General features: G+C 60.9%; 1 protein-coding gene across 2 annotated transcripts in view; it reads right to left on the bottom strand.

The window, feature by feature from the left end:
• CRHR2 (corticotropin releasing hormone receptor 2) overlaps window positions 1–14,320 on the bottom strand; it is an 84,634-nt gene that overhangs the window by 46,162 nt on the left and 24,152 nt on the right. For both annotated transcript variants that reach the window (XM_044656763.1, XM_044656761.1), the window contains exon 3: window positions 10,109–10,228. In XM_044656763.1, coding sequence (XP_044512698.1) covers window positions 10,109–10,228 — 120 coding nt within the window. The remainder of the gene's footprint in view (window positions 1–10,108; window positions 10,229–14,320) is intronic.

The following is a 14,320-nucleotide window of genomic DNA, read 5'->3' as shown; positions in this document are numbered from 1 at the left end:
GAGAGAGAGAGAGAGAGAGAGAGAGAGAGAGAGAGAGAGACACACACAGAAGCAGAGACAGGGACAGGGATAGAAGCAGAGACAGAGACAGAGAGACAGAGACAGAAGCAGAGACAGAGACAGAGAGACAGAGTCAGAGAGACAGAATCAGAGAGACAGAGTCAGAGAGACAGAGACAGAGACAGAGACAGAAGCAGAGACAGAGGCAGAGACAGAGTCAGAGAGACAGAATCAGAGAGACAGAGTCAGAGAGACAGAGACAGAGGCAGAGACAGAGACAGAGACAGAGAGACAGAGTCAGAGAGACAGGGACAGAAGCAGAGACAGAGACAGAAGCAGAGACAGAGAGACAGAGACAGAGGCAGAGACAGAGACAGAGACTCTGGGAGAGGCTTTAGGCAGGCCGCCCCAGCAGCAGCTGTCACAACAGTCCAAGTGTGAGGATCTGAACTCGGGTCGGGGCAGGGTCAGAGGAGAGAAAGGGGCGTTGATAAAGGAGAACCGACGGGCCTGGGCGTTGGGTATGAAGGCCCCGAGATGGCGAGGCGTCCGGGCGGGGAGGACACTGTTCCTCCCTCCAGTAACGAAGAGCTGAGGGGGAAAGAGGGGGGGATCCGCTTTGGCCCTCGCGAGCCGCAGGCGCTCACGGCTCCTCCGGCTGGAGACGTGTGAAAGGCAGGCCGAGGCCTGAGATGGGGTCAGCAGAAGCAGACGGGAGGGTGGGCAGCCAGAGGATGGCAATGAGAGCCCTGGAGAGCAGCAGGCCGGAGGGAGAAGAGCAGAGGGCCCGGCCCAGAGCCCCGAGGGCCGGCCAAGGTTAGAGCTGTGACCTGGGGAGGATCCAGAGAGGGAGGCCGAAGGGAGCAGCCAGAGGGGGAGGGGGGCAGCCTGAGAATCCAGAGGGAAGGGAGTGCCGAGGAGCAGAGGGGGATGGGCAGCGTCCAAGGCCGAGAGAGGCCGAAGGGAACGAGGATGGAGAAGGGGCCGCTGGGCACCACGAGATCACTGAGGACACGCCAGGTGGAACAATGAGTTTGGAAGGCCGACTGGAAGAGGTCAAGAAGAGAGGGAGGAGGCAGAAGGGGAGCCCCAGGCTGGTGTCTGAACACACGCCCAGCCTGGACATTTTCCCTACTAAAACGCTCCAGATTCAGGGTTCCGCCTGTTAGGGCAGCCAGCTGGGGCCAGATCTGGAGCCAGGAAGACTCGCTTGCCGGCTGTGTGACCCTGAGCAAGTCACTCGAGCCTGTTTGCAGTTTCCTCAACTGGAAAATGAGCTGGAGCAGGAAGCGGCAAAGCCTTCCCGAGTCGGTGCCGAGCACACCCCAAACGGGGTCACAAAGGGCTGGCCGGGACTGAAAGCCGCGTCCCTCTGTGGAGGCTCCCTGGCCTCCTCCAGTGCCCTGGGATGGGCTCCCTCCGGGATCCCTGGCCAGGTGTCCAGCCAGGTCTGCCGTCACTGCCCCAGCCCGTCGCCCAGAGCCTTCCTCCAACAGACTGCTGGGTAGTCTTGCCGCCCCACGCTCTAGCGCTGGCGTTGCCCTGATCCGCCGGTCTGGGCCGGCCCCGGGGGCACACCTGAGCGGTCCCTGCGGAGCCGTGCCAGCTCTCGGCGGTCACCGCTTCCCTTTGGAAGAGCTCACGAGCCGCCCCTTTAATAACGGCGGTCGGAGCGGACCTCTCTGGCCTCCGGGCTGCCCAATCCGCTTCCTTGCCCACGTTCCATCCTGTGTTCCGTCTCCTGTTCATTGAGATCTCAAAGCCCCGACTTGGCAGTTCTGCCGGTCGTCCTTCCCATTTGTCCAAGGGTGCCATCCGTGTGGGCCGGGCCAGGGGCTGCCCCTCACGCAGGGTGGCCAGGTGGCTTCGGGCCGTCTCCCCAGTGGGCTCGGGCTTTCCTTTCCTGTCAATCGCCAAAAACAAGGCCGACTCCGAGAGGCCTTCGCAGGAACAGAGGGAAGAGAAGCCGACCAGCAGCAGCGTGGCTGCGTCCCCGGCTTTCCTCGCCGCTCCCTGAGCCCCTCCCACAGCCTGGCTCGGACGAGAACAAGAGATGCCTTTTAGTTCTCCTCAGCGTTCGTGCCAGCCTTGGCTCTCGGGCTTGCGCCATCCCCACCTTTCTTGCCGGTCACTCGCCCATTGGGCTGGTTTCCCATGAGTGCTCTCCCCCGGCGGCCGCCCGGAGACCCTCCTCCTCCGGCCATCCTTCCTCTCCTCTGCGTCTTCAGGCTCTTCCCCTCCCCTGGAGCTTCGTCCCCTCAGACACTCGCCCAGCCCCTTTGGTCTACAAGGAGAGACCCCGCAGCCCTGGGTTGGAGGGGGCTCCCGAGGCCTTTGGTCCTACCTCCACGGGGAAGCCTCTGTCTTATAGCGACCCGGACTTTGGGTGCAGTGAGACGAGAACGCTCCTGAGGTCTCCCGCTCTGGTTGGTGCCGCTCTCAGGGCGGGCCACGAAGTTCTCCGCCCTCTCTGCCCCTCGGCCCCAAACTGCTCTCGGTCCATCCTTCAAGGCCACGCCAAGTAAGACTGGCCATCCCTTTCCCTGCAGACACTCAGAGACGGCTCGTGCGTGGCCTTCTCTCCTCCACGTTCTTGGGCTGCTGACGTGGATCGGAGCCCTTCGCCGGCCTGGCTGGGCCCCCTGGGTCTCTCCACGTGGCCGATGGAGTCCTTTGTTTCTCAGAACTGAAGCCAATCCTCTGGATGGGCCTGAGTAGAGAGGGAGGGAGCCACAGGGCCTGCTTCCCTGTCCTGGACATTGTCTCTCTTTGAATGCAAATAGCGGCTCTCTTCTGGCCACGCCATCGCTTTCCTGACTCAAAGAGGCGTCATCGTGCCGTGGATTGAGTGCTGGGCCCCGGGCCAAGGAGAGCTTGGGTCAAAGCCCACTTCTGACACTCGCTGTGTGATCCTGGCCAAGTCACTGAACCTCCTGACGATGCCTCAGGAAGCTCCCCAAGACTTGCCCAAGGGATGGGCTGGTCATGCCACTGTCAGAATCCAGCCCCAGCTCTTTCTCCTCACAGCCCCTCGCTTCCTCCTCTTAGAGGGGGTGTCCCCAAAGTCTCGGGCTTTCTAAAGCTTCAACAAGCCAAGAAGCTTAAGGCTGCACGAGCCCTTCGGGGGTACTCTGGACTGGTACAGGTGACTTTTGAGTCCCAGAAGGACATGTGGAATGAGCGAACACCGAGTCGGTAGTGCCTCACACAAACCCTCAGGCCTGTTCCTCGGGCTGTACGACAAAGATGCTGGAGCTCCTCCAGCCCCTGCGGCCCGAGCTTCGCCCACGTTCAATTCCGGGCTATCAGGGTGGGCTCATGAAGAACGGCGATAGCTTCCTGGATGTGGATCTTGACACGTGGCGGATTCGTGATCCATCCCACCTTTGTGGGGTGCTGAGATCCCCAAGCACCGAGGAAATGCCAGAGCCCTGCTGCACTGCGTGCCAGTCTTCGGGCCTTCAGGCCCCCTTCATTCCTGGGGGTCCTCCTGCTTCTCCAGGAAATGAGGAGCGGGGCTCTTGGTAGCAACGTCTGCCTCTCCTCACATTTGCTAAGCTGGTGCCCGCCTGTGGGCAGCCTCCTGTGACAGACGAGGGCACTGTGCCACCTCCTCTGCGCGCGACCCGCTACGGCTGAGGCCGGAGGGACATTTCCCTCCAAGGATGGCGGTGAGAACAAGATGAGGCGCTGTGAGCAAAGGGGGGTCCCCAGGCATCTCTCTGATGGTCCTTCCCCCATTCTCACTGGGGGCTGCCTAGCCCTCGGGCACTTGTGGGTGGCCCAAAGGAGCATCAGCAGTAGAATGGCAAGGCGGATCGCCCACTGGGTCTGGCGGATCTCCCAGGAAAGGCACACGCTTGGAGGGACAGCAGCATCTCCCCCTTCAAAGAGGAGCAGCCTGGGCCCTTAGGAGCAAAGGCTGGCCCAGACCGGGCCGCCGGCTCTGCCCGGATGGCCTCTTCCCATCAGCCAGGGGTGGCTGCCTTGGTCTGGGGCACACAGCCGGTGCTTAATCAATGCTCATGGGATTAAGCCAAATTCAATTCGCACACATGCTTCGGGGTCCCGAGGTTGGAGTGACTCGGTGCTGTCTGGGATTTCCCCTTCTGGAGGCAGCTCTGGGGGCAGCCGGGTAAACTGTGCCATCCCACGTCTGCAGACACGTCGATTAGATCAGGAGGAGAGCCCTGTCTGCCTCGGCTTCCCTGACAAGCGCCCAGGATCCAGGACTGAGGTGGAAGGAGGAAGGGGGTCGTTGTGGGGTTTCTCCAGGTTTCTCCAGGCTCACCATCAGCCTGGGAATGTGCCAGGGAGAGAGTCGGTGTGTGGAGTGAGTGCAGGCAGCGCCAGGCTTAAAGCCAGGAAGAGCTGTGTTCAAGTCCTGCCTCTGACACATCTTGGGCAAGTCGCACCCCCCAGAGCACTCTAGAGGGCCCCCACTCTGGGACTAGAAAGGGCTGCCCTGCCTCGGTAGAGCGAGCTTTCTCCTGCCAGGGAAGCCTGGGCGCCAGGCCCTGTCCTTGCATACGGGGGCACCACAGCGCCCAGAGCCTCCCTGGCTGCGGGAGCCTGCCCGAGCCACTTCACCGCTGTCTGCAGCTAGGACTAGAACTCGGATCCTTAAGTCCAAACCCCAAACTCTTTACCCCCTTCCCTTCTTCTCCCCTCTTCTGTGGGAAGAGGGAACTTCATCCTTTCCCACAAGCTGGGAAGTCAGCCCATCCCTAGTGCGGGCGGCCCCAGGCGGCCCATGGATAGACAAAGTGCCCAGGAGCGTGCCGGAGCCTCCTGTTGCTGCCGAGGGGTCTGAGCCAGGCACCACCTGCTCCCAGGTACTGGGGTTTGCGGTGAGTAGCAAACTCTTCCCCCCAGGGGCCGTGTCGAGAGACCCCGAGGCATCCTTCCTCGTCTTGGAGCCTCCCACGATTGGCTCAATTCGGGACTCGGCTCCTAACATGAGCTCCCCTTTATAGAGCACCTACTATGTGCATCAAACACTACAGCAATTCCCTCATTTGATCCTCACAACCAACCCAGGTGCTAATGTGAAATGCATTGTCTTGCTGGGGAAACTGAGGCAGACGGCGGTGAAGTGGCTCGTGCAGGCTCCCACGGCTAGGGAGGGCGGGGACAGTTTCCTGCTCCCTCCGAGCCTTTGCTTCTGTACCAATGTGCCCAGATCCCTCTTTACCAGCCACAGGGTTCACTTGGCATGCCTGGCACCTGGCCCAGAGCTCTGGCACCTCGTCTGTCTGCAAAGGAACTGGTTGGGGGCTGAGCCCTGGGAGAGGAGATGGTACGGCCAGCTCTAGCCCCGGTACAGGGATCCTTCCAGGACTTCAGAGTGGAGCCGGGAGATCTGGAGAGCACACAAGCACGTTTTGGGCCTCAGCCCAGCTCGGAGACCTTCATTGGATCACAGGTGTGATCCTCTTCCATCGTTCCTCACGGGGCAGAGATACCATCTATGGCTCCCACTGACTCTTCTCCAGAGAGAAAGCCAGGGTTGGGCCTGGGACCATTCACAGGCAGAGATGAAATTGTGACTGGCTGAGGCTGAGACAGCAGTGAGGAAGTTCGGCTGCCTTGGGAACAAGGAGTTTGGGGAAAGACAGAGGAAGCTGGAGAAGTGAGGCCCGAGAAGACCATGGAACCGGGGCAAAGAAGGAAAGGAGAGCTCGGAGCTGGCCAGAGGGCGCACCGCCTGGCCAGGGCTCCGTCTGCCTCTGTGTCTTCTCTTCAGGATGGAGGCTGTGGGGTGAGAAAGATCTCGGGGGCTCCTGCAATGCCAGTGTGGAGACGACTCAGTCTCCAGAAAGAGAGTAACGAGAGGTAGGAAGTGGAGGATGCCCCAGAGAACGTCCTCGAGCTGGGGAAAGAGAAGGAGCCTGTGTTCCAAGGCAGGAAAAGCAAAGGAAGCGTGAGCAGGGGCCAAGGAGGAGCTGGGGGGAGGCAGCCACCTCACTGCCCTTTACAGTGGCATCTGGACCTACTGGACTCTCCCTGTCAGTAACAATTCTCTGTTAGGGGAAGTGAGGTAGCACCAACCAATAGAGGGCAAGCTTTGGTGCCAGGCAGACCCGGGTTCTAATTCCACATTTCACGCCCCCATCCCTCAGCCGTGTGACCCAAGACAAGTCACTCAGTTGCTCAGTACTTGCCAACAGAGGCAACTCCTTCCCTGGAGAGTCATTCCAGGTGACTCTCTAGGATTGTTACAGGGAAGTTGCTGGATGTTGTGCTTGAAGGGAGTTTCCATACCGGGAGTTCCCGGGGCCAGGACCAAACCAGCTCCCTCCCCTGGGGGGGCCTCTGTCTGTCTGGCACAACCTCCAGACACTCTCCTGCACTAAAATACGGAGGAAGCCAGCCCTATGAACAGGCAGTTATCAAAACAGGAAAGAGAAAACAAGTTCCCAACCCAAGAGTCTCTGCTCCAGCGAGAGCTGCCCTGGCAGCAGAGACGGCTCTCTAAGGAGGAGCCTGAGGAGGGTCAGCTTCTTCCTCCTCCTCTTCCTCCTTCTCCTCCTCACCGTGATGCCCAAGCTGCCAGCCACCAGCATTCCCAGCCTTGTACTGCTCTCGGCTCCGTTGCCATGGGGCTGTCCTCCCCTCCGGCCTTAGGAGAGAGCCACTGGCACCGGAGAGCCCTGCCCCAGTGGTCTCTGCCTTTCTGGATCATCTGAACAAAATGGAAGCCAGCGCCGCCACTCTTCTGGATGAGGCGGAGGACCACTGGGCCTCACCACCTACCCTGCCCTGTGCCAGCCCTGACGTCTTAATGAGGACCTCCGGGCCCTTCCATCTGCTCTGTGTTGTTGCTGCCCCATCGGAGTGGGAGCTCCTTGAGGGCACACTGGCTTATTCTAGTCGTATTCCTACAACGCGGCACAGTTCTTGGCACATATTAAGGCTAAAGAAATGCTTTTCAATTCACTCATCATCAACATTTATCCTCCTCCTCCTCCTCTTCAGCCTCATCACCATCACTATGATTTCTGGGCCACTTCCAGAACCCACAAAGCATTTCTCTCACAGTGACTGTGCCAAGACTATCATTCCCATTTTATAAATGTGCAAACTGAGGCTCAACAGTTGAGTGCATTTCCATTATGATTTCTCTATGTAACCTGTGCTCATAAGGGAGGCAGCAAGAGACCTCAGAGGCCATCTAGCCTCACCTCCCTTCTTCCACATGGCTGCTGGGTGATTCAGCCTCTGTGACCATGAGCCCCTTTGCTTGCTTGGCCAGACCAATGCCTTTTATGACTCGGTTGCCCCCATCCTTAAGAATAGCTGTCAGGACCCCCTACCTTTCCTCTTCTCTGCCCAATGTGGCTCCTTTGAATGTGGCTGGTCCTTCGGCCCTCGCTGCCAGCCCTCGCCCGAATGCTCTCCACCTGGTTGTTGTCCTTCCCCGAACGCGGCACCCACCCCAACCCCACACTCCAGCACGGAAGGCAGAGATCCCGCCACCTCTCTGGATCCTAACGCTGGCATCCTCGCCCAGACAGTCCTTCCCTTTTCAGCCCTGGGGTGAGAAACAAGTGGAGGTGGCAAAAGGACTAAGCGGGCACTTCCCCAGGGCATTTCTGGTGGCCCTTCCACAGCACCAGTTCCAGCTCGTCCATTTTCCCTTCGTCACACATCTGGAAATAGAAACACCTTGTGGCCAGTGGAAGCACGCAGCCGTGACTCCTCAGCTGGAATGAGCCTCGTGCGGGTGCTTCGTTCCTCTTTCGTGGCTAACTGCCTGAGTCACTGCCATGGGCTGCCACAGGGACAAGGGGGCAGACTTGTGCATCTGAGGATGGTGATGGTGCCCAGCAGCCGCCAGTGTGGAAAGGTCATTGGCTGGGCCCCCTCTCTCCCTTCCAGGGCAGGCACCCGATGGACATCTCGGGGGAATCTTCAAGGATGGTTGCCTTCTCCTGCTCTTCTCCCTCACAGCCAAAAGTTCGGGCAGTGGGGCCTGGAGAATCCAATTTAATGATGTGCTTTGAGGGACAAGGTGGTGTCTAGATTCGGAAGACTTGTGTTCAAATCCTGACTAGCTCTCTCATTTACTAGCTGTATGACCTGGGTGAGTCTCCTTTCTGATCCTCTGCTTCCTCCACTGATCTCTGAGGTCAAGGGCTAAATCATACTATCTCATCCCCAAACTTTCCATTTCAAGACCTCAAATCCCAGCCCTTGGTGCTTTGGTGCCCGGAAGCATTCTTACCCACCTGCTCTATGGGCTCCTGGCAGAGGGTCAACCCCTTGAGGGCAGTGGAAATGGCACGTAGACAATGCTTGCTCATTGATTGCTTTATAGAATCATCCTGTTGTGAGGTATCTTATCACACGCAAGACCATGGAAATCATGGAGCCCAGTGGGTCTCCCCTCCCAGCATGGAAGCTCTTTCCTCCTCAGCCTCCCCAAGAGGGCTTACTGGCTAGACCCTCCCCTTACAAAATCCTCATTACTCAGGAAGCTCTAGGAGCCGGTTGGAAGAGAGCCTAGAAATGGGGAGTTCAAGCTGGCCTCCTCTTTTGAAATATGAGAAAACAGAAGAAGAATTCTTTAAAAAAACCTGCCCTGGGCCTCAGAGGCACCACAATGTCATGTCAACTTCCTTTTCCTCTTGGGCCACATATATGCAAATGGCTGGTTGTTCAGCAGATACTAAAAAGGAATTAAAAAAATGAGAAAATGGAGGCCCCCAGAGGACAAAGAGCTGCGCCCAGGGCCCAAAGCTCTCATGTAGCAAGACAAGGATCCAAACCCACGTTTCCTGACTCTAAATCCAGAAATTGTGGACTCTTTGGGCTCTAGTCCGGATGTCCTTTCCAGGGAGCCCACATCTGCCTTCCTGCAATCACCTCTGACCCATTAGTCCCATCCTCCCTTCTGAGCTGCCGAGGACCAGCCCATCCCCCTTTCTTATGCCAGTCCTTCCAAGATCTGAATAATGGCCAAACTGGCAGGCAGTGAGTCGGATTAGAGAGCTGGCAGCACCGCAGCTGGGTCCCTTCCTCTGTCAGCCTTGCTGTCCCAAGGTGTGGAGCCGTATCACCACCTCCCCAAACTCAGGAAGCTGGGAGGCAGAGGTGGGAAGATGGCCGAAAATGGGGAGGCTGGGAGAATAGCTTAGGTCCACGCTGAGGTCCCTGCAAGGCCTCTGGAAACGCACTGATTGGATTCTGGGGCTGCAAACACTCCCCGTGGACATTTTCTGCCAGGAATACCGAGGAGTCTGGGAGCTCCTGCCTCAGAGGGAGAGGGAGAGCCTCACGGGGCAGCCCCTGGCCAGCAGCACCTGCCTAGTGGGGGCTGAGCTCTCTCACTTCTCTGCTCTGGAATCCAGGGCCCCAGCTCTGGCTACAGCCAGATCTAGCAGGGTCTTAGAGCTCAGGGGTCCCACCTACTCATCTTATTGATGAGGAAACTGAGGCCCTCTGCCAGGGTGAGGTCAGAATGGGGGGTGACTCCTGAGCTGCCGAGGAGTGCTCCGGCCCGTTTCCCCAGCCTTGGTCTGCTCCTTCCTCCTTTCCGGGCAGCCAGGGGCCTCCTCGGCCTTTCATTCTCTTTATTTCCTGGGATAAACATCTCTTCCCGGAGCCAGGTATAGGGGGCAGAATGGCCGGTGGGGGTGGTAGTGGGGAAGGAGCTCTAAGGGAGTCTGGAGAAGCCAAAGCTTGCCTCAAGGGAATGAAAGTGCTTAGGCAGTCGGGCAGGCTGTGGGAGAAAAGCCATCCCTGTCCTCTCTCCACTCATTCACTCACTCATTCATTCATTCACTCATTCATTCATTCATTCACTCACTCACTCATTCATTCATTCATTCCTGGCTCCCCTTTGACTCGGCCCTTGCCCTCAGGCCTTCCTCATCAGCTCCTTCTCTTTCTCTTCTCTGGGGAGGCCACACTCGCTGCTGGGTGCCTGAGCCCCGTGGGAGGGGTGGAGTATAGGCTGGCAGAGGGCGCGGTGGACCTGGGAAGCCGACACGTCCCTCTCCTAGCCTGGACGGATGAGGAGCAGAGGACGGAAGTGACTGGCCCGGGGTCCCAGAGCTGGCTGGGGGGGGGGGAGGGAAGGGAACAGGGAGAAAGAGGCACTCACGCGTGGTGTTGTACTTGATGCCATTGAAGAACTCCGGGCAGGGTCTCTCCACGTAGGCCCCGGCGGCGCTGCGGGGCCAGCACGTCCCGATCTGGTCGGTGGTGGCATTGCAGTAGGGACCTGGCGGGACAGAGGAGGGCTGCCTGAGGAGCCGGGAGGCGCCATCGAGGGGCCAGCAAAGCCGGGCTTCCGCGCCCCGGGGCCGCCCCGTCCCGTCCCGGCCGGCCGGCGGCAGCAGCCGGAGCACCTACCCTGCGGCTCTTCCAAGAAGGGCGCTCCCCAGCTGTCCTGCAGCGGCCCCCGCAGCAGCAGCAGCAGCCCGCTGCAATTGCTGTCCAGCTCGTCCGGCCACTGAGGGAAAAGCTCCAAGTCCATGGTGGGCGCTGGGGGGCCCCGGGGGGGGGAGGGGCGCGGGGGAGTCAGCGACGCCCGGAGCCGGAGCCGGAGCCGGAGCCGGAGCCGGAGCCGGAGCCGCAGCCGGAGCCGGAGCCGGGGAGAGAAGTAGGGAGGGAGGGAGGGAGGGAGTAAGACGGAAGAGAGAGAGACTCGGAGAGGGCGGCTGGGGCAGTGTGTGCGCAGCGCAGGTGACTTGGTGAGTGTGGGTGTGCGCGCCCGCCCGCCCCGCTCGCCTCCTGCTCCTTCCCCGCCTCAGCTCTGAGGGCGCCGGGCGCAGGGAAGTCGGTGCGCCCCGAGCGACCGGCTGGCTGGGAGTCCGGACTCTGACGGCTGGCTGGGCTACGAGGCTGGGAGTTCGCTGCTGGAATCGGCGGCGCCGGGGCTGCCAATGGCAGGCAGGGCTGGGCTGGGCTGGGCTGGGCTGGGGGCGGGTGATGGGGAGGAGGGAGGGCGGGGCCTGGAGAAGAGAAGGGGGAGCCCGGGAGGCGGGGGAGGGGAGCAGGGCTCTAGTGTCTGCCCCCCCCCCTTTTCCCGATTGTGGGGCCTCAATGCTCTGTGTGTGTGTGTGTGTGTGTGTGTGTGTGTGTGTGTGTGTGCCCGCGCGCGCGCGACAGGGATGCAGGGGAAGAGGAAGGGACGCTACGGAGAAAGGGAAGATCTCCCTGGCAGGAGGGCACGGTGTGGGCGCCAGGTCAGGGCCAGCGTCATCCGCGGGGCCAGGGATGTGGAGCTCCAGGGAGAGCCCAGCCCGTCTCCTGACCGCTCCCCTCCTCCCAGCCCCGGCTCACAACTTCTGACCTGAGACGTGCGAGAGGGGAAGGTGGGAGGGGAAAGCCCTGCCAGGAGACCTCGGGGAGGGCCGAGTCCAGCCAGCCAGGCCTCCGGGCCTTCCGTGTGTCTGTTACGGGATAGACCAGCTCAAGTGCTCAGCCTGGAAGGGAGCTCGAGGGGCCCAAAGCCATCATCAGAGCTGGGGAAGGCCTTTAGCCCACCGGGCAGGAGGAGGGAAGGCAGAATGGGGGTGGGGCTCCAGGCCAAGCCCTCTGAGGCCTCGGGGAGAAGCTTTCCGAGGATGTGGAAGATGGATGAGCGGGTGGGGTCGCCCACAGGGCAGCGGCAGGACCCGCGGGTTGAAGTCGTAGAGAGGCGGATCCAGATTCGGGCAAGGGAGAACTTGGGGCCCAGTAGAGCTGCCTGCGGAGGCCGCCAGGAGGATCCTGGGTAGGGCACCCGCCTTCCAGCTAGATGCCTCCCAAGGTCCATTCCAGCTCCCAGGCTAGGAAGCTGGGCTTGCCCAACAGCACAGCCATGGCGGCATCTCCTTGACACCAGGCTGGACCTGCGGCCTTGACTTGTGCTTGCAGGTGCCAGCACGAGAAGGAGCACTGGCCTGGGGAGTCTCAGACGGAAGTGCTCCAGTGACCAGAGACCACTTAGCCTCTCAGAGCCCCGGTTTCTTCATCTGTAAAATGGGGCTAATAAAAACCTCTATCGTTCCACCGAAGTCTTTCCCCCATGTGGTAGCATGCCACCAAGGTGGTCTTGGATGCCCAAAGACAGGCAGAGGGTGGGGGCTGGGGGGCTCGGCAAGGCTGGCCTTCAGGCCCGGGGGGGGGGGGCAGCCTGGCTCACTTTCAGCAGGGGGATGGGCGGCTCTCCGGGCTCCAGTAGGCTTTTCCAGCGTGATAAAGGGGAGCCACACCATCCGGTGGGAAGAACCCGGAGATTGAAATGAGGAGCCTCGCGCTGCCTTCCCAGCACTGAGGTCGTGTGTGGCGAGAATACTTTTGGTGCCCGGGAGCTCCCTGCCGCACCAGGCAGCCTCTTCCCCGGCTGCTCCTTCCTGAAGCCACGCCGGCCTCCGTTCCAGCGCTGTCCTCCCGACTTCCACAGGGGACTCCATTTTCTTTTCAGCCCACCAGCTCTCCGGCTGCGTGCCAACAGCTGGCAGGCCTCTCCTCCCTTTCTCTCCCCAGCAGTCATGGGAAGAGTGAGGAGAGGCCTGCTGGGTGGGAGCCGCGGAGGGCGCTCTGGAGAGGCTCGGCCCTCCTCCCCTCCCCAGATTCTCCTGGCGGGGGTCGTTTTTGTTCCGTATCATCCGCCCCGACTCTCTCCCGAGCGGCAGCCAGCGGGGCCCGAGGGGGCAGGGCTGGGGCTCATCGCACAGCACCGTGTAGGCATACGGAGAGCTGGAGTGGAAGGCGTCAGAGGCACCACTAAGCCGGGACTGCTGACGCCTTCGGCCCTCTTCTCGGAGGAACCTCGCTGACAGCAGTAACAATCAAGGTGTCCTTTTCATTGATCCCCTGAAAACTAGCCAGAGAGCCTCGGCTAGGAGCCCCTGACCCAGGCCGGCCCCCTTCTCGAGAGAAGGCCGGAGGGAGCCTCTTGGTTTGACAAATGAAGACGCGGAGGCCCCGGGAGGCTAAGGGTGGCCGACTGTGAGCTCAGAAGGGTCTCGGTAGCCCCGGAATCCCTTCCACCCCCAGCGGACTCCACACACACCATCCTCTCCCCGGCGCGGGTGGCTGCAGGTCTCCACTCCCAGACAGCCAGTACTGGAGAGCGGCACTACGCCTCCCCCCACTCCTGGCCTCACAGTGCCAAAGCAGGAGCAGCTACCCCTCCCGGAGGGCATCCCCGCCAAGCCCTTGCCAGGACGCCGCTGCGCCTTTCCTCCTCCAGGCCAGTCTCAGCTCTCGCAGGGCAGCCTCAGTCGCTGCTGCACACATCCCGCCTCGGCGCTCTGGCGGTGTCCTGTGAGCGCGCCCGATGCCACATCAGCGCTCTCAAAGCACGTTCTCACAGGGAGAGACTCGGGGCGAGTGCCCAAAGCCGGCCCCGAGGGAAGGGACAGCCAGACATACGTTCAGTCTGGCTCCTGGCAGAGCGGGTGCCAGCCCTTAGCAAGCACTCTGGGAACAGCGCGTAGAACCTGGGGACCCTGCGAGCAGAGCAGAGGCGCCCTCCCCAGCTCTTGTTCTGGGAGCAATTCAAGCCCCCCAAAGGCTCCAAGGTCAGCCGGCCTGGACACGGCCATCAGGATGGCTGCATCCCCCTGTGCTGCAGAGCAGTAGAGACTCGGCCTGGGTCCTTGCCCTGGTCCCGGTGCGGACCACTTCTCTGACTGAGCTAACACTGCCCTTTCCTGCCTTGCTGGCTGATAGTTATTGGGGGGGGGCTCTTCCGTCCCCTCCCCAGGAACCGGCCATTCCCGGCCATTCCTTTCTCACCCCCCCCCCCCCCCAGGAACGCTTTCTGAGGTGGCTGGATGGCAAAGGCTGGGCTTGGGGTTCTGAAACGATCACAAGGGCTCCCTGTCCGCTCCTGCTGCCCCGGGGAGGGCTTGCCTGGAAACTGCGGACTGCCAAGCGCTCCGAGGCAGCATGGGAGGGTGGACGAACCCCGGACTCAGGCCGGGAAGCCCTGAATTGGAATTCATTTTCTAGCTGGGTGATCCTCGCTCAGGCTCCTTGTGAGAATCGCCAAATGATTTGCCAATCTCCGCGCACTCTCGAGATGTCAGCTGTTACTCTAAGCCGCCAGCTCTGGCGGGAACACCTGCATGCGCGCGCACACTTCCCGGGGGCCAGGCGAGAGTCTCCGAAACCCACGCAGCGAAGGGCGGGAAGGGCATCGGGCCGGGCCCTTCCTGTCTCCAGGCTTCACCTGGATCTTGGCCCTACTCGGAATAATACTAACCATTTCGAGGCTCTAAAGCCAGCCCGCCGCTCAGTTCGATTTACCGATATGGCCGGCAGTCCTTCTGCCTTCAGAATCTCTCCGCGCAGCCTCTCCCCCCACTTACCCCTGGTC

Source organism: Gracilinanus agilis, chromosome 1, assembly GCF_016433145.1.
Source record: "Gracilinanus agilis isolate LMUSP501 chromosome 1, AgileGrace, whole genome shotgun sequence".
Taxonomy (NCBI): domain Eukaryota; kingdom Metazoa; phylum Chordata; class Mammalia; order Didelphimorphia; family Didelphidae; genus Gracilinanus; species Gracilinanus agilis.
The sequence above is the reverse complement of the archived record's forward strand: the minus strand, read 5'-3'. Positions and strand labels throughout refer to the sequence as shown.